General features: G+C 56.1%; 1 protein-coding gene across 1 annotated transcript; it reads left to right on the forward strand.

Annotated features, from left to right (window-relative positions):
• The first annotated feature begins 1,141 nt into the window (after positions 1-1,141).
• Tmprss4 (transmembrane serine protease 4) lies at positions 1,142-17,631 on the forward strand. The gene is given in 13 exon segments (XM_048340757.1): positions 1,142-1,294; positions 1,358-1,399; positions 1,402-1,471; positions 3,752-3,904; positions 5,033-5,162; positions 7,846-7,947; positions 9,066-9,106; positions 10,426-10,585; positions 11,619-11,785; positions 12,499-12,501; positions 13,340-13,479; positions 16,602-16,751; positions 17,526-17,631. Coding segments are annotated over 13 exon segments (1,323 nt in total). The 3' UTR covers positions 17,538-17,631.
• Positions 17,632-19,254: the final 1,623 nt, after the last annotated feature.

Below are 19,254 nucleotides of genomic sequence, written 5' to 3' on the forward strand. Positions count from 1 at the left end.
ACAGCTGGTAGCGCCACCTCCAGCCCACGCCCCTCTGCCTGGCCTCTGCCAGGTAGAGAAAGCTGTCAGCCGTCCCTTATGGGCAGAGGCCTGGCTCTCAGCACTCGGGAGACACCAGGCTCTGGCGGGATGCCTTTCTCTGCTTCTGAAGAGCAGAGGACAGGGCCAGAGCTTAGACCCGTGGCTCCGTTCACTCCGAGTGGTGGGATGTGCTTCAGCAGAGCGGGGCCAAGAGCGAGCGCTTTGTTCACTGGACAATTACTCCTTCCGCAATGGAATGGGCAGGACCGCAGCCCTGTGCCCCAAACACAAAGTTCTCTCCCTGCTGGTTTCATTCCAAGGAGGGAATGGAAAAGGCGGAAAACAGACAAAGCCAGGGGTCAGTGGCTCACACCTGCGATCCTAGCTACTCGGGAGGCGGAGATCTGAGGACCCCATTGGAACCCAAGAGTCTTATTTCCTATTACAAAAAACAACAACAACAAAGCCCGGCGTAGAGGTGTGGCTCTATGGGTAGTGTCAGCTGTGAGTGAAAAAGCCAAGTCCAAGGGAGAGCAAGGCCCTGAGCTTGAGCTCCGAGATCAGGATGAAAAAAAAAAAAAATAAAGAAAACAGACATGTTAAATGCAGTAGAGAAAACCTAACATGCAGCCAATGTTAGAGAGGACGAGTGCTTTGGGGAAAAAAGAAAGTGAGAAAGGAGGCTGAGAAGTGTTGGAATGTTGCATTTTTATATTGTTATTACTATTGTGTGTATATGCACATGTATGCCAGTCCTGGGCCCTGAGTTCAAGCCCTAGTAGCGGCACGCACACACACACACACACACACACACACACACACACACACACGACTAGTGAGGGGATTTTGACGTCTCCCACCACAAAGCAATGATACATGCAAATGGCACGGGGTACCCCATGATGCGTACCATCACTAAGTGCTCTTTAAAAATCAAAGCATATCCTTAGAAATAAGGTTAAGTCGGGAAGTCAAGAAAACGATTCACAAGGGCACAACACCTTGGTGTGAACCCCAGCACTGTCCGTGTGGCTTGGGCCTCTTGCGTGACAGGTGCCAGTCAAACAGGCCCAGGGCAGAATGTGCTAGAACCTGCTAGGGCAAGACGAGCCGCGTTGGCATGGGCCACAAGCTCATGTGCACTCACGAAAGACGGCCAGGCCTGACGAAAGCAAAAAGGAGGCGCAGGGGCCACCTGCCGCCGATGCCCGGCCCACCCAGCGGTGGCCCAACGCGCCCCCAGGGCGTCGGGAGAGGGCGGCCGGGAGCCAGGGTGGGGCCGGGCCCAGACCCGGGCCGCCACGAGCCCTTCCCGGCACAGTGAACCTCCACACAGACGCCGCCCCCCGGCGCAAGCCCCGCACCCGCCTGGAGACCTTCAAACGGGTGGGGGTCCCCACCATCGCGGCGCTGCTCAGCCTGGTAACCGTCGTCATCGTGGCCGTCCTCAGTAAGTGACAGCCCTCCCCCCGCCCCCCCCCCCCCCCGCCATCACCCCGGGGTGTGGCGGCCTCCTCCTCCTCCCTCGGGATCTCAGTGAGTGACAGCCCCGCCCCCGCCGGCCCACGGGAAAAGGCAGGGCATGTGCAGAAGTTTCCAGAGGGGAGGAGAAGCGCGGTGTAGGCACCCGTGCTCTGAAGGAGAGAAGGGGGGAGGTGAACTCAGCCTCCCTCCCTCCCCCCCCCGCCATGGCTTCCACCCCAGATGGCGTCGACACGCACGGCACAAACCCACGCGGGCAATTGCAGGGGCGCCCGCTCCCCCCCCCTCCTCCTCCTCCTCTCCCCTCCTCCTTCTGCAGAGTGACAGCTGAGGGATGGCTGGGAAGCACAGGGAGCCCCGGGGTGGGGGGGACGGCACCCCCTCCCCACCTCAGCCCGAGGTCGCGAGGGGGGGGGGGGCGGGGCAGTCAGCAGCCCACTCTGTGACAGAGAAGATGAACACTGAGTTTGCAACGGTTCCCGCCGTCTTCTTCCTCTCCATACCTGGGACTGAGTCCGTGCCTGGGGGCCCTAACTCCGAATCAGGACCTCTAGGAGGGGGATCCGGGCTCTGCCAGCCCCCGTAAACTGCTCTGTGTCTCTGCGAGCATTGTGAGCACCAGGGAACTCGCACGCACAAAGGAAGACCTAGATAAAAACCAAGTTGGTCCGAAGTGGGCATTGGGGCGTGCATCAGCCTGGAGATGGCCGGCCTTCCGGGAGCCTCTCTCTACCTGCACCGCTGGCAGGGTTGGAGGCTGCAGGCTAGGATCCGTTGGCTCTGCTATTTTAAGGCCTAGAAACAACACAGCGTGAGCCAGAAAGCAAAAGCGAGGAAGGGACTGGGATCCCACAATCCCCTTCACCGGGCCACGCCCCCAATGACCTCACTGCCACCCACCATTCCACCTGGAACCCGCAGCCGTGGACCAGGCTATACCAACCTTCTGACTTCTGGAGCTCTTGTCCGGTGACCATGTCGCCCGTCTTTGTCCCAGAGAGCGAAGGAGACCCTGCTGTCCTCTGGCTCCTGAACACATGGAAGGTCTAGGAAACACCTGCCCTCCTCCTCCCTGGCCCCACTCCAGCTGTGACCCCCTAGGCCAGCCAGCTGCCCCATGGGCTTCTTCTGGAAGGTAGATAGGTACCGATTGTACCATCTGTGCACGGGGAACCATTGGGACAGAAAGCCCACCTTTTCTACCTCGTTTCCCTGTCGGTAATGGAGTTAGCCACGACACCTGTCTCCTAAGCTTGCTGCCATGAGCCATGAGGAACAGTGCAGAAAGCGCTAGAATACTGACAGGCTGGGACCATTGCTGACTTCGCGCCACTGCTCTTAGGCATGATATTGGCTGGAGTGACTTGGGAAAGAGGACTTTCTTTCCCAGGCATATTTGGGTGAGAGTGATCACCCAAGAAACCACTTGAACTGCCTGTTTGCTGAGGCACTAGGAAGACCAGAGACATTCCCACTGACCCAAGACAGCAAAAGAACAACAGAAGTTGAAGGCGACTCCCCAGAATCCTGAGCCACAAGCACAAGAAAGAGAGAGAGGGGGAGAGGGAGGGAGGGAGGGAGGGAGGGAGGGAGGGAGGGAGGGAGGAAGGAAAGAAGGAAGGAAGGAAGGAAGGAAGGAAGGAAGGAAGGAAGGAAGGAAGGAAGGAAGGAAGGAAAAGAAAAGAAAAGAAAGGAAGGAAACAAACAACTCAAAACGAAAACCACACCTTTGTGTCTTCAATCTCAGATCAAACCCCCAGCCTCTAGACGTATACACCCACCATGATAAGACACTTTGACAACAGCCAGCCCAGAGCCTGTTCCCAACAGCCTGCGAGGTAGATAGGAAAGTCCCATTGTACAGAGGAGGACACGGAGGCCCCGCAGGGGCGAGTGAGTGGTGGAAAGTTGTTCAGTAAGTGGCGGAGCTAAGACTCGGAACCAGACCTTGGGACCCAAGTCCCCTTTCTGCCTCTCCGTCGGTAACCAAAGGGTCCCAAGTCAGCGTGTGGGGAGAAAAGGCTGGCAGGGCCTGGTCCTCCGCGCCCCAGTACCACCATTCGCACTCGACTCCTCTGCCACCTCGTACGTACGGGGCCAGCTGCTGCAGCTCGGGAGCCGAGGCCCGGAAGCAGGCAGAGGGCCTGGGCCACAGAACCCAGCCTGTCCCTCTCCCAGTGCAGCCCTGCCCCAGGCTGGCCCCCTTGACCCCGGCCCTCCCCACCGGGCCCTGCCCTCTGCCTTCCAGTCAAGGTGATCCTGAGTAAATACTACTTCATCTGCCACGGCCCCCTGACCTTCGTCCCGAGGAAGCAGCTGTGTGATGGGCAGCCCGACTGCGCCCGGGGAGAGGACGAGGCAGACTGCGTCAAGGACTTCCCCGAGAGGCCCGCGGTGGCAGGTGAGCCCAGGGCTTGAGGGACCACAGGGGCGGGCACCGCGGGACACCCGCGTGGCACCAACCATCGGGGTCACAGTGGCATCTGCCCACCCCAGCCAGACAAGCTTCGGGAGAGCAGGGACACCCAGGGACAGAGGCGGGCCCCGAGGCACAGGGAGTCCTAACGGAGCCTGCCGAATGCTGCTTGGTTCCATGAGAGAGAGAGCTAGACCTTGGGGACAGCCTCGGAGAGGTCCCCCTTCTTCTGAAAACTCTTGGTTCAAAGGTTCTAGAAAAGTCCGCTTAGCCAGTCAGCGGTCCTTCCAAGAAGGAAGATGCGCTGAGCATCGACGCCATCTTCTTCCTTCCTGGACTAGGCTATCAAGGCTTGATCCACCTCGACCTTGGGCTCTGAGGAGAAAGGGCTCCGGAGACCAGTGATGGAGCCTTTACTGATTCAAGTCTAATACCTCAGGGCACTGCCATCTTAATGTCAGCAGGGTCCATCACCCCTCCCCTCCCTCTGACCTTACGTGGAGAAACACCCCCATCCCTGGCCAAGAAGTAGCTCAGCCTGGCAAGCCAGGTGAGCCATAGGTGGGGTGATTGACGACATACTAGGTACCCATAGGACCCAAAAGGGGTGCCAGGTCAATAGGTCACATGGAGACTGACCCCAGGACACTTGCTCCACTTAGCCACCATTCAGAAAGAGGCTCCAGCCTGTGATCGTAGCTGCTTAGAAGGCTGAGATCTAAGGAGTGTGGTTTGAAACCAACCTGGGCAGAAAAGTTGGTGAGACTCTTACCGCCAATTATAACCACCAGAAAACAGGAAGCAGCTCTGCGGCTCCAAGTGGAAGGGCACTAGCTAGCCGTGAGCACAAAAGCTCAGGGACAGCACCCAGGCCCTGAGTTCAGGCCCCACGGACTTTATAAAAATAAAAAAAAATAAAAAAAGAAGGAAAAAGAGGCTCAAACAGACTAAGTCAAATGGCGGAACTTCCCTTGATATTCAAAGTGTCAGGGCCCCGGGGTGGGGTTGAGGAAGCCTGGGTTCATGATGAGTTCTTAAGGGCTGGGCCCAAAGGGTTCTACCCTCCAACTGACTCCTCTCCTCCCCCTCCTCCCACCCCACCCCCACCCCCAGTGCGCCTCTCCAAGGATCGATCGACCCTACAAGTACTGGACCCAGGCACGGGGAACTGGGCCTCCGCCTGTTTTGACAACTTCACGAAAGCACTGGCCAAGACAGCCTGTGGACAGATGGGCTATCACAGGTACCCAGCCAGGCCACGGGAGGCCCTCATGCCCACCCCCCCCCACCCCCACAGCGGTCTCTTCCCTCTTTCTTTCCTTCCTCTTTGCTCCCCTTCCTCCCCATCATTTTTATGTACAAGCAATGTGGAGTTAAATCTTCCTCTTCCGGCTTCCTCAAGAGTGAACTGGAAGCCCAGTGACTTACATCTGTAATCGTAGCTACGTGGAAGGCAGAAATTGGGACAGGCGAGTTGGAGGCCAGTCGGAGCACAAAGTCATGGAGACTCCATCTCAAACAAAAGCCACAAGCGGTGGTCTACCCCTATTATCCTTGCTGCCCAGAGGTCACAGGGAGTTCTGAAGCCGGCCCTGAGCAAAACCATTAGCCCTTATTTGAAAAAATAACTGAAGTAAAAAGAGCTGGGGGCATGGCTCAAGTGGTAGAGCGCCCCCTAGTGAGTGCTAGGCCCTAAGTTCAAAAGAAACCAAGAGTTAACTGGGGGTAACAATGTCAACTACATATTGTGGGGGGGGGGGGTAATAACACCACACACACACACACACACACACACACACACACACACACACACACACACACGTCCAGCCCCTCTGAAGCGCTCTCCTCCGCCCTCACTCCATCCTGGCCCAGACCAGAGGGACAGCAGCCTGATTTACTTACGCCATGTCCCATTGGTTGAAACCAGTGGAGACGAGCCTGCCTTCGTCCCGGCCCAGTGTTCTCAAGGCCAGCTCTCAGCAAATTGCAAATGCAGTTCCAAATCTGGAGTGGGTGGAAGGTATATAATTATATGAGGGGTAATTAGCATGATCTGTATTTATATTCATTTGATCTTGGCAGAAAACCCAAAGTGCAGCTATTATTACCTCTGTGTTACAAGTAGGCTCAGAGAAAGTTCCTAAGTTGCTAAGGTAGAAAGAAGCTGGAGGTAGAGGGCTAGAAGGAAAGCCTAGCTGGGGCTGAGAGCCCTGGTCTCCGTCTTCTGTGCATTGAGTAATTCTCTCGAATCCAGGGCTTTATCTATACGGGAGGGAGAGTGATCACTCTAAGAACCTACCTGGAAAAGGTGGGACAGAACCTGCGGTTTCTGCTGCAGGGTGGGATAACCCCTTCTTGCTGGGCCCAAACCCCTTCGGGAGTCGAAGAAACTGGGCCCAGAGCCAAGGCAGCAATGACCTGCCCCAGGCAGACATCACCAGCCAATCACAGAACCCTCCCACGTAGATGCCATAAGGGCTTCAGAGGTTTGCTCCGGGCGGCCATCACCAATCCATCACCAACCCGTCTGCTCCCAGCTGCTCTGAGGATGAGCTTTCTGCTGTTGTTCACCCTCAGGGGAGGGGAGATGGGCAACTCCCAGACCCTTCTAGAAAGGACCCTGGCAAGTGGAGCAGAAGGGCACCCGGATACATGCTGCCCTGCCCTCCGGCTGCCCCAGCCCTGCCCCATCTCGCCTCAGCTGGGCCCAGCACTGTGTAGCAGCTGAAGCTCGGCCAGGCACCAGGTGCCTCCTGTAATCTCCACCCCTCTGAGATCACAGAGGCCCTGACCCCCCGGCTCCTTGTGCTCTGCAGAAGCGAAATTCATTAGAATCATGCAGGATTCCAGTTGGTTAGAGTTGGTGGGCCGAGGTTAGCTTTCCTGGGCGTGTCCATTTCCCGCTCTGTCCCTCCTCTGGAACTGATTCCTCTTCCTTCCTCCTCCCGGCTTGCAGGCCCTTCTTGCCCCCGGGGCTCCAGGCCTAGATGATCCCCGTGGGAGCAACCCCAGGGACGGTCTGGTCCATGCATGACTTTAGGGGTGAAAACTGAGGCTCACGCAGCCCCAGGGGAGGAATGAGGCCTGCCCGGGGTCACAGCCAGCAGAAGGACTCAGGTCACAAGCGCTCTTTAAGCAGAGGCTGGTCCTCTTGGGCCCAAGAGTCTCCATGTACCTGGGCCCCCCCCCCAGGGGTGCTCACATTCCTACCTGAGCATGAGTCACTCGGCAAGGGCCACGGATTGACCCTGGCCCTCTGGGCCGACCTTATCCCTGCAGGATGGGGTAGGGAAGAAGAGAATGAGCTACAAGAGGCAGGTCCAGTAAAGGAAGAGTCATAAGGACTGGAATGATCAGGGAAGGCTTCCTGGAGGAAGGAAGACTACTCCTGGGCGTGAAAGAAAACACAGATTGACAGAAAGGAAAGAAGAGAACAGTCCAAGTTAGGATCATATTTGTGTGCATTCATCTAAGGACAGGCCCCGGCCCGTCCTGCCTCCCGGGGGGCCATGGTCAAAAGCAGGCCAGCTGCCTCTTGTGCAGAACCGGTTACTGCATTCGAGTTCTTCACCCCTTCTGTCTCTCCTTCCCCATGAGGGAGCCAGAGGAGAATTCTGGGACTTTTGAAACAAGGACAGAGCTGGGTGTCAGGAAAGAGGATCTCGATTTCTCCAGAACGCCAGGTTCTAGAAGAGCGGCTTTGTGCCCAGGGCTGAGTCCTAGATTGCCAAGGAAACGTACCTTATCCTATAGCCCACCAGGCCCTGCCCACTAACCAAGACCTCCCCCCACCACCCCACCCCCACCCCCGCGCTCTCCTGCCTCCCCTCTCCCCACCCTCTCAGCCATCATCTCCTGGAGTGGGGGCTGCTCCGGCCATCTTGTTCCAGCCTCCTCCCCAGCTCCTCCTTCTCTCTCTACTGCAGCCAACCATCTTTCAGAGCAGTGGAGATCAGGCCGGGCCAGAACCTGATTGTTCTTCCAGTTACAGAAAACAACCAGGGACTTCAGGTCCAGAACTCAAGTGGGTAAGCGAGAAGACACGGTCATCTCACAAAGGTCCACTGACACCTAGGGGCTTCGGTAGCTGCCCCAAAGCAAGCTAGACAGCAGGAGGAACTAGCCAGGCAGACCACTAAATACCCAGTTAGAGAATTGCAGTCCTGAGAGGTTTTCTGTTAATTGTTTTAAAATGCCAATACTAGGGCTTGAACTCAGGGTTATCCCTTAAATGTTTTTGGTCAAAGTGCTCTACCACTTGATACACAGCTCTTCCTGTGTGTGTGTGTGTGTGTGTGTGTGTGTGTGCGCGTGTGTGTGTGTGATTAGAAATAGGAGTCTCATGGACTGAATTCAAACCATGACCCTCAGCTCTCAGCCTGCCTCCTGAATAGCTAGGATGACAGGCATGAACCATCAACACCTCCCAGGTCCCACCAACCTTTTCCTTAATACGGTAGCGGGCTGGGCCATGGTGCCGTCCTACCCAAAGGCAGGGAGGCTAATAACACCACCTTTCTGTCAACTCGCAGAGGGATGCCAGGTGCATTTGTGCTATTCCTTTAGATTCCCAACAGGCAAGACCCTCAAAGTCAATTTGTCCTTCACCACCCCTGTGCCAGGTGGTCCAGGCCCAGCGGGGACAACCCACTTCCCATTCCCCAGGGAGACTGCACTCCCGCATCAGAGCCGGGCAGCTATCGGAAATCGGCCACACTGCAGCTAAGAGGCTCCGTGATGCTGACTTTTTAGCATTCAGCGATGCGGTGGAGGGCTGCCTACTCAATGCAGTAAATTTCAAAAAAGACAGGGCTGATGGGAGAATGATGGTTTGCCTGAAATTCCGGCAAAAGCCTGCTCTCCTTGAATTTGGAAAGGCCGCAGTGTAGGAGACTCTGCTTTGGCCTCCGCCGTCTTCCTTCTCCAGCTGCAGGAAGGGCTTTGAAATGAGCAGGAACCAGCCCACTTGAAAGGGGCTCAATAATGGGGCTAAATCATCTCCAGTTGCACCTGTCTCTCTATCGGCCTCAGGAGGCAGCTGTCTCGGGCATTGGGAGGGGACTTGAGTTGGCACCAGAAGGCCTGAGCCCCTGCCTCCCAGCCAAGGGAAAAGCAACACCTACAGAGCCCTGGGTTTCTCTTCCAGACCCTGTGTCTCAGGCTCCCTGGTTTCTCTGCAATGCCTGGGTGAGTATACTCTATTCCTGAGGGTTTGGGGTATGGGACAGCCCTAAGCAGGGAGATTTTCATCTCCCAGACTCCCTTTGGCCCTTGGGCTTGTAGGTCAGTATCCTTCCCATGGTCGAACTTCCTTCTACCACCTGCTCACATCACAGCCCATGACATGAATAGACTTGTTTTTATTACTGTAACAAGACACGGAGGGCAGGTTAACGTTGTCAAGAAAAGAGGTTGAGTGATCTCCGTCTGCGGCTGAAAGTTCACAGTCAGGCAGCTGCATCGGTTCTGGTTTCTGGTGAGGGCGGCATGGAGGATGGGCTGGTGAGCACACTAGCAGAGGCAGGAGCGAGAGCAAAAGGTCAGGAAGCCAGAGGAACAGCAGGAAGCCCGAGAGCAATGCCAGGCCCCGCCTCGGCCTTGAAACAACCCCCGTCACAAGGCCTTGGGACCCCATGAGGACCACCTCAGCTCTTCAGTGCCCTAGGAGCCACCAGGCCCCACCTCTGGGGTGTTCCCAGGCTCACACACACAGCCCTTTGGGGATCACAGTGCAGCAATACACAGACCATTGCCAGAAGCCACACACAGGTCAGCTGACCGGACAGCCAGAGGCCGCGGGAAGCGGGAAGGACCCTACCCGGCCGGCAAAGGGGCTTTGAGTGGCACGCAGCAAGAAGAGCTGGAAGTCAGCTGGTGTCCGGAAGGCCCCTCCCTGGCCCAGGGCTAGGCGGGCAGGAGAGGGTAGCAGCCTCTCCCCTGGGAAGGGCTACTGGGGGGAGAGGGAGAATGAGGGTTGCCCAAAGGACTGAATGGCAAGGGAAGTGGGATTGGAGGTATTCAAGAAGAGTTCAAGGGTCAAATGTAAAAACCAGGTCGAAGGAAAAACAAAACGGCCAGTGAGGAGCCTCCCTGAGCAGGAAGAAGTCACCCGGGCTGGGGAAATCCAGTTTCTAGAACTTTCCTCCCACTTCCGGGTGCCCACGTGGCTTGCAGGCATCCGCTTCCTGTCACTCCGTGGGAGCAGCCGGGAAGTCTTCTCAGGGGCCAGGCTCTGGCGATGCTGCATCCCCAGTGGGTTAGCCGGTCACAGACCCCTAGCACCCTAGACACACCCGTGGGTGAGATCCCAGACGTGCCCGAAGCCAGAGCCGGGCGGTGTGATCTCCCAGGAACCGTTCAGGCCTGGCCAGGGCCTCTCCACGCAGGGCCCTGCGGGGGGAGGGGGGGACGGGGGGGGACAGACCACAGTGTGGGGGCTCTGGGAGCGGCAGCCCCTCCCCCAAGGGCCTCACCGCCTCGTCCTCCCTTCCTCCCCCGGAGTCCAGCGTGCGGGAGGAGCCTGAAGAGCCCGCGGGTGGTGGGCGGGGAGGAGGCCTCGGTGGAGTCCTGGCCGTGGCAGGTGAGCCTGCAGTACAAGCACCAGCACGTCTGCGGCGGGAGCGTCCTCGACGCCCACTGGATCCTCACCGCCGCCCACTGCTTCCGGTGAGACCCCGCTGCAGGCCGGGAGGGGGGGACGGGGGACGGGGGACGGGGGGTGGGGGGGGCGGGCAGAACTCCAGGAGGGGCTCCGTTTCTGATGCCAGCCCCTGCCAGGCCCTGGGCACCACAGTCAGGTGCCGGTCACCATGTCTGACCTCCCAACGTCCCCACCCCCACCCGCTCTGTTCCATGCACTCCACAAAGCCTTTCCTCCTTGCCGGCCTGTCTTCCGGGAGTCGGCCCCTGGGTCCCCGACACTCCCTTATTCTCTGCAGACAGTGGTCAGGGCAGCGAGTCCCTTTCAGTCCAGAAGATGGACGCCCGGTCATGTCCCTGGGAAGAGCTCCAGGCAGGCCCTTTCCGCTTCCATTCATTCATTCACCCATTCATGCATTCATTCCCATGCCTTCTAATGAGCGCTGCTAGGAACAAGAGCGAAGCCGTGCCCGGATGAACGGTCTGCCGGGTCCCGCCACCTCCTTTACGGCGCAGAGGGTCTAGGCCAGGGCGTCTTCTCCAAGCTTCTGTCAAGACCTGTAAATCTGCACACACCGATGCCAGGTTCACTGAGGAGAAGAGAGAACGTTTCATTCCCCTCCCCCTTTTTTGGTGTGTGCTTGAACTTCGGGCCTGGGCACTGTCCCTTAGCTTTGTCACTCTGGCTGGTGCTCTACCACTTGGCCCACAGCTCCAACTTCTGGGTTGTTGTTTTCTGCTGGTTCATTGGAGATGAGAGTCTCGAAGACTTTCCTGCCCAGGCTGGCTTTGAACCGCGATCCTCGGATCTCAGCTCTCCTGAGTAGCTAGGATGGCAGGCGTGAACCGCCAACGCCAGGCCCAGATTCCCTTTGAGAGTCTGTCTTCTGAAAGGTGGTTTTTCAGACTTTCTTCTCTGCCACCCCCATCCTCCAACATCTTATCGCCTCCTAAGGCAATAGCACCCCACCACCACCCCAATCCCCGGCCTCTAAGAACCTGACCCTTGGCCAAAGCTTCCGCCCACTCGGGTCGGGCCTGAACGCATCTCTGCTCCCAGGAAGTACCTGGATGTGTCCAACTGGAAGGTCAGGGCGGGCTCCCACCAGCTGGGCAGCTTCCCATCCCTGCCCGTGGCCAAGATCTTCGTCACTGAACACAACCCCTTGTACCCCAAGGAGAAGGACATCGCGCTCGTAAAGCTGCAGCAACCACTCACGTTCTCAGGTGAGTAGAGGCTCCTGGGGCCTCCTACCTTATCCCGCCTTCCACTCGCTAAGGGACCTTGACCTTACCACCTCAGCTTGCCTGTTTGTCTCCAGCTCACCAATGAGCCCAATGTCACGGGCCCCCTCCAGCCGCCGGCTCACCCCACAGGCCAACCTCCCGGAAATCCTTCCAAGCCTGGTCCTCAAGTGAGGACCAGAGATGAGCTCAGTCTTGGAGGTGCAAGCCCTTCATGACAACCACCCAGTTTATTCCCCAGCCCCGACCAAGGCCCAGCCGACTTGAGCATTGTGCCCCTGCTTGCTTTCTTCCAGTGATGGGGAACTCATTACTTCTACGGCAGCCCGTAGACTCTTTGAATAACTCTATTAGATAGGCTAGGTTTATACTGAATAATTTTTGGGTAGAGCATTTCCAACAGTGAGTTCCACGAGATCCTTTAGGGAAGAGAGCGTTTTACTATCAGATACATTTGGGAAACATTTTTATAGGACAGTTTCCTTCTTGAAACACAATAATCTATTGAGAAGAGAAGCTTTTAAAGAAGCTGTTTTGTAAAGTTATTTGACCACAGAACCACAGGATCCTTTTTTTTTTTTTTCATGTCATGTCTATTTGCGTCCCACAAAAGAAATGTCATAGAAATGCTGGTAGGATCTTGGGAGGGCTTAGCGGAGGCTCTCCTGAGCCTTGATCCTGACACTTGTTTTAAGGAGGTTTGTCGAGGTGGCAGTCACAGAAACGGCAATCTTTGACGGAAGTATTTACTCCTCAGAGTCCTCACTTCACACGGGGCCCCGTGGGGGTCACTGGCTCCATCAGCAGACAAGAGGGAGGGGAAACAACCGGGGTTCCACCTTGGGGCCACAGAAAGCCAGGGGCCAGGTTGGACAGGCAAGCTTGAGCATGTTTGAGGCTGGAGAGTGTGAATGAGCCTCTGGGCTATAGAAGTTGGTCTCAAGTTGGTCTAATAATTGCCCCTGAGGTCATTTAGGACAGGGAACAAATTTTAACTTGATGTGAGAGCTAGATAAAGAAGGTGGTTGAGGTATGGAGTTATCATTATAATTATTATCTCTAGGAATTAAATAACCCAGTCATTCCTAGACCAGCAAGATCCCCAACATGTCAAAGCATCATAAAATACTTAAAATAAAAAACCAATCACTAATACAACATGTCTCTCTCTCCCTCCCTCTCTCTCTCTCTCTCTCTCTCTCTCTCTCTCTCTCCCTCCCTCCCCACCCCCCTCCCCACCCCGCTCCTGACAGCTACAGTCTGGCCCATCTGCTTACCCTTCTTTGATGAAGAGCTCCCTCCAGCCACCCCACTCTGGGTCATTGGATGGGGCTTTACAGAGCAGAATGGAGGTAAGTCCTGGGCTCAGGACTACAGGGCGACAGACGTCCTGGTGTGAGGGAGAAAGCTCTCAGAGATGATGGGAAGCTCAATGATCCAAGGTTCAACAGCAGCCAAGAGTTTGATGACCTAGAGAATTTAACCCAGATGAGGCTGGAGGCAAGAACGAGAGCGGCTATGTTTCCCTCCACCCAGAGATGTCCAGCACGCTGCTGCAGGCCACCGTCCAGGTGATTGACAGCGCCCGGTGCAATGCGGAGGACGCCTACCAGGGGGAAGTGAACCAGCAGATGCTGTGCGCAGGCCTCCCAGATGGCGGCGTGGACACCTGCCAGGTGGGTCCTCCAAGGATCATGGGAAACTCCGTCAACAGGGATGGAGGTCCTAGAGAGATGTGAAAACCTAGAAGCTGGCTGCCCTACCCGAAACCTCACGTAGAGTGGGCACTCACTGTGTGATGAAGGAAGACAGGGAAGACAAGAAGGAATAGAGTCAGATAAAGATACAGAGGACGGGCGGGGCACAGGTGGCTCATGCCCGTAACCCTAGCTACTTAGAAGGGAGGCTGATATCCAAGGATCCCGATTCAAAGCCAGCCTGAGCAGAAAAGTCCGCTAGACTCCATCTCCAGAATAACCAGTATTAAAGTAAAAAACAAAACTCGGCTGGAGGCGTGGTTCACGTGGTTGAGTGCCAGCTGAGCCAGCAAGCTGAGCAAGTATAAAACCCTGAGCTCAAGCACTATTTGGGTACAAAACAAAAGGATATCATTTAAGAAATGGATTACCACCTGACTGTGAGTCAGCAAAGCACCCCAGACTCTGAGGTCACTTCCTTGTCCGTGAGGCCACATCCTGAACCGCCCTGGTCACACCTTCCTCAGGCAGTGAGAGGGTCCCTGGGCTCCGAGATCACCTCCGTATCCGCTGGGGTCCACCCTCCGCTGGTGGTCCCACCATTCCCTATACAATCCGGCTCCATACCAGTCCTCCCTCGCTCGCTCTCTTTCTCTCTTCTTCCTTCCCCTCTGTCTCCATGCGCCTCCATCTTGTGTGGGCCAGCAGTTGGCTCTTCCCCCAATAAACTCTTTTCTGACTGGAAAAAAAAATGGACTGCTTCTCAGCCTTTTGGCTAAGATCAAGTGAAGAATGAATAGTAGGTAGACGGACAAATGAGAAGGTGGATGGGTGGGTGGATGGATGGGTGGATGGGTGGGTGGATGGGTGGATGGATGGATCATGGGTGGATGGATCGTGGATGGGTGGATGGGTGGATGGATGGATGGATGGATGGGTGGGTGGATGGGTGGATGGATCGTGGATGGATGGGTGGATGGATGGGTGGATGGGTGGATGGGTGGATGGATGGATGGATGGGTCGTGGGTAGATGGATCGTGGATGGATGGATCGTGGATGGGTGGATGTAGGGGATGGCTATGCCTTTAAGACTTGGGACTGTTGACCGCTAGCCACTCCCACCTCCTTCCGGGTCCGAAACCGGAAGAGGCAGCCATACCAGCCTCCGCCACTCGTCTGTGAGCACGTGTGCCACCACGGCGCCGGCTGAGCCAAGAGGCCGGGCCTTGGGGGACTGTGGCCTCCGCCTCTGTGGGAAGTTCCGTGACATCACTGTGATGGACATGCTCATTAGCCTGTCGTTAGCACCTGGTCAGTCCCTCTCCTTCCCTTGTCATTACTGCTATAAGTTTGATTGCCCCTCCCTTGAATAAACAGAAAGCTCTTGAAGCTTCTCCGAGAGCCCACGCTTACCTGTCTTCCTTGGCGAGTATAGGGAGGGGGAGGGCATTCTCGCAGCCACACACCAGCCAAGGCTACCTGTGGCCCCATTCCACCTTGGATCACCTGCAGGTCAGGTGGCCAAGGGAGAGAATGATAGGGAACACATAAGGGAATAAAAGGCTTGGTCTCTCCACAAAGGAGAGGATAGATTTAGCCCAGCAGGTGGATGGGTAGATGGATGGATGGATGGGTGGGTGGATGGGTGGATGGATGGGTGGGTGGGTGGATGGATGGATGGATGGATGGATGGATGGATGGATGGATGGGTGAATGGGTGGATGGATGGATGGGTAGATGGGTGGATAGATGGATGGATGGATGGGTGAATGGGTGGATGGGTAGAGGGATGGGTGGATGGGTGGATGGATGGATGGATGGATGGATGGATGGATGGATGGATGGATGGATGGATGGATGGGTGAATGGGTGGATGGATGGGTGGATGGGTGGATGGATGGATGGGTGGATGGGTGGATGGGTGGATGGATGGATGGGTGTATGGATGGATGGGTGGGTCATGGATGGGTGGATCAATGGATGGATGGATGGATGGATGGATGGATGGATGGATGGATGAAGGGTCGTGGATGGATCCATGGAAATGATGGATCAATGGGTGGAGGGCTGGGTCTAGACAAGCAGAAAGATTATACATGTCCATTTCACATACAAAGATGACACTGCTCACCTTCTGCCTTCTATCACCTCTCCCCTCCCTCATCACGCACAGGACTGTGACCCCCTTCGGGACAGGTGTGTCAGGGCTCTTATCACTGTGGTTATCCCTAAGCCGCTGTCCTGCTTGAGAACAGGGGAAATCTCATGCTAGCTGAGCCGTGGCACACGGTCATAGGACTGCTCCGTGGTCTGTGCACACCCCACCACCAGGCTTCGGGGGGGCGGTCTGGAGAACCCTTTGTTTGAAGATTCTTTTCTGTTGTGGTCATGGGGCTTAAACTTGGGGCCTGGGCTCTGTCCCTGAGCAGTCTCTGCTCAAGGCTAGAACTCTACCACTTTGAGCCACAGCTCTGCTTCCAGTTTCCAGGTGGTTAATTGGAGATAGGAGTCTTACAGACTTTCCTGCCCGGGCTGGCTTTGAACCATGATCCTCGGATCTCAGCCTCCTGAGTAGCTAGGGTTACAGCATGAGCCACCAGTGCCCAGCTTATCTGAAGATTCTTAAGCCTACTCCCCAACTCGCAGCCATGAAAGCCCTCACTCAAGATGAGGGGCCACACACACGGCCATTCTTTTGCTTTACTGAGGCACCCAGCAAGTGCATTTGCAATGATGATGCTCTCTTCTTTTGTTATTTGTTTAGTGATCCCCCGCCCCTTATGATTCTAAACTTTCTGAGCACAAGAATCTTTCTCTCTTTCCCCAAAGGAACCAAATCTCAGTTACCCAGATGGTAACTGGCACAAAAATAGGCATTCCCCGGAGCTGCTAAGGAAACTTGGGAACGGAGAAGGTGCTAACAGCACCAACTCTTTTCTTGACCACAGATGGACCCCCCATTGGCCCCAGGGAGAAAGAGCATTGACCAAAATGACCAGGGAGGCGAGGGCAGGTCCTTTCCCAGTTCAGCTTGGAGAGGGGAGGGGCCACCCCTGCCCCGCCTTCCCTTCCCAGCAGCCCCTGCTCTGGCCTCTCACAGGGTGACAGTGGGGGGCCCTTGATGTACCAGTCTGACCAGTGGCAGGTGGTGGGCATCGTGAGCTGGGGCCATGGCTGCGGGGGTCCCAGCACCCCAGGAGTGTACACCAAGGTCACAGCCTATCTTGACTGGATCTACACCGTCCGGAAGGTGAGTGTTTGGCCCCACCTACCCCTGCTACCTACCCTCCGTCCCTCTGTCCCTCCGTCCCTCTCTCCCTCCCTCCCTCCCTCCCTTCACCAGGAGGACACAATCCACCCTTTGCTTCCATTGCAGTGGCTCTAACAGCCCTGCACACCCCCAATCACTTTCCCTCCCAGGAAGCCAAGCGCCTGAGATCCCCTGGTGAAGGCCAAATTTAATTTAGGGTGGACATTTCTGTTAACTGCAGGTTCGCAACAGCAAGCTTTATCATTCTCACTTTTCTATCAGAATGAGATATCAAATTTTTTCCGGAGGGGCTGGGGATATAGCCTAGTGGCAAGAGTGCCTGCCTCGGATACACGAGGCCCTAGGTTCGATTCCCCAGCACCACATATACAGAAAACGGCCAGAAGCGGCGCCGCTGTGGCTCAAGTGGCGGAGTGCTAGCCTTGAGCGGGAAGAAGCCAGGGACAGTGCTCAGGCCCTGAGTCCAAGGCCCAGGACTGGCCAAAAAAAAAAAAAAAAAAAATTTCCGGAGAGAAGCTTGTGATAAGGAAGAGGGTGAAAAGGGGGCTGAGACTTCCCAGCCCCTAGAGGAGAGAGAGAGAGAGAGAGAGGGGAGAGAGAGAGAGAGAGAGAGAGAGAGAGAGAGAGAGAGAGAGAGAGAGGGAGAGAGAGAGAACAAAGACCTCCTAAAATGAAGATAATTTGCCCCTTGTTACCACTTGATCCAGCTGCAAATCGTCAGACTTCATCTCCATTGCTTTCTTTTAATTCTAGTCTGAGATGTAAAGCCGCTGACCCTCGGTCCGTACTGAGATGCGTCCCCACTTCCTTGCCCCGCGCCCCCAGAACCCTCGGAAGTCAGACACAGAGCCAGAGCCCCCCGTTGGGCACACCTCTTGCACGTCACGGAGCCCCGCACTTCCCGGAGCCGCGAAGGGCCTCCGCTGCGGTGAGGGGCCTCCGGAGCCCAGAGCTCCCTGCGGAAGGCAGCGGTGTGAACTGTGTGAACCCAGCCTCCCCGGATCCCAGAGCCCAGAGCTCCCTGCAGCCCGCAGACCGCGTGGCAGGCCAGGAAGAGACACTTCCTCTCTACGGAATGGGCATGGACTCTTCCTGGGAGCCCGGGTCAGCAAGGGCGGAGTGGAGGAGAGAAGTCTGACCGGCCCCCTTCTTCACCCATTCCGAAGCCCACTGGAGCAAGAAACCGGTTGTCATGTAAACTTCATCACCCCGTCTCTGTAGCCACTACTGTTACCCGCCATTTTACCGTGGGCTTTTTGTCTATCAACAGTCCACGAGAATTTAAATCTCACCAACACTTGCACCACACTGTTAAAAGATGTGTTCTCATAATCAGAAAACAGGACAGGGAGACTCCAAGTAAAACCCGATACCACTCTTAGAAGTAAAATACTGTGATCGTGAAAACGAAAAACGGAGTGGACGGTATAAATATCATTTCACACACAGATTAAGAGATAAGAAATGAGTTAGGCACCGACGTCTCATGCCTGTGGTCCTAGCTACTCAGGAAGCGGGATCCAGGTGCAAAGCCAATCCAGCCGGGAAAGTCCACGAGACTCCATCTCCAGAAACAACTGCAAAAAGTCAGGCTTGAGCCATGGTTCAAATGGCAGAGCGCCATTTGAGCATACAAACTGAGAAAGTGCAAGGAGGCCCTGAATTCAAACAAATAGTAGAGAGAGGGAGAGAACTATAAGATAGCAAGATGGCCATCTAGCTTGTAGCAGAAAGAGCTAAGGAGATGGACAGAATCGGAAAACCCGGCCTTGAGGAATAGCGGCTGGGCTGGAAGGGCCTAGCATAGCCAGAGCCCCAGTGCTGGGCGCCCTTTGAGAGGAGGGGTAATTAGGCCATGGAGCTCGGCCCTCCCGTCACCAAGCCTTGCCTGGGAGCCACAGAGCAGTACCTCAAGCGTGATTCCGGAAGTGAGGCCACCCCCCCCCCCCCCGAGTTCCGGCCGCTGTGGCCCCGTCCACCAGGGGCAGCCCCAGAGCAGGTGCGCAGATGCCCCGCCCTTAGGCCTCCTGCACCAGGAACACCTTAAACCCTGTTCCGCATAGAGCACTCCTCCGTCCCGAGGGGTTTGTTCCAACAACGTGAAACAATCTAATACGCCCACTTACCCGCCCAAGGATAATGAGGTTGTTTCTGGGGTTGGATGATAGAAAACAAAAGTTGTTTGTTTGTTTGTTTGTTTTCCAACCTAAAAACACCTCTGTGTAGCTTGTTCGTTTGCTTCAGTACCGAACTGGAGCTAACTTGAACTCGGAGCCCCGGCCTTAGGTGCTGCTGCCTCTCCCCTCCCCCGCCGGCTCGTCCACACTCCGGAACCCAGCTTCTGCCCCCCCCCCAACCCGGCCATCCCAGCTCACTCTGCTGGACTACACGGGCCCCCCCCCCCCCCGGGTGACCACTCACTCCGTTCTGGGGCTACCTTGACGTAGAAGGCATCGCTGCGCCTTGCTCACCTCGGCGTCCT

Source organism: Perognathus longimembris, chromosome 3 (genome assembly GCF_023159225.1).
Source record: "Perognathus longimembris pacificus isolate PPM17 chromosome 3, ASM2315922v1, whole genome shotgun sequence".
NCBI lineage: Eukaryota > Metazoa > Chordata > Mammalia > Rodentia > Heteromyidae > Perognathus > Perognathus longimembris.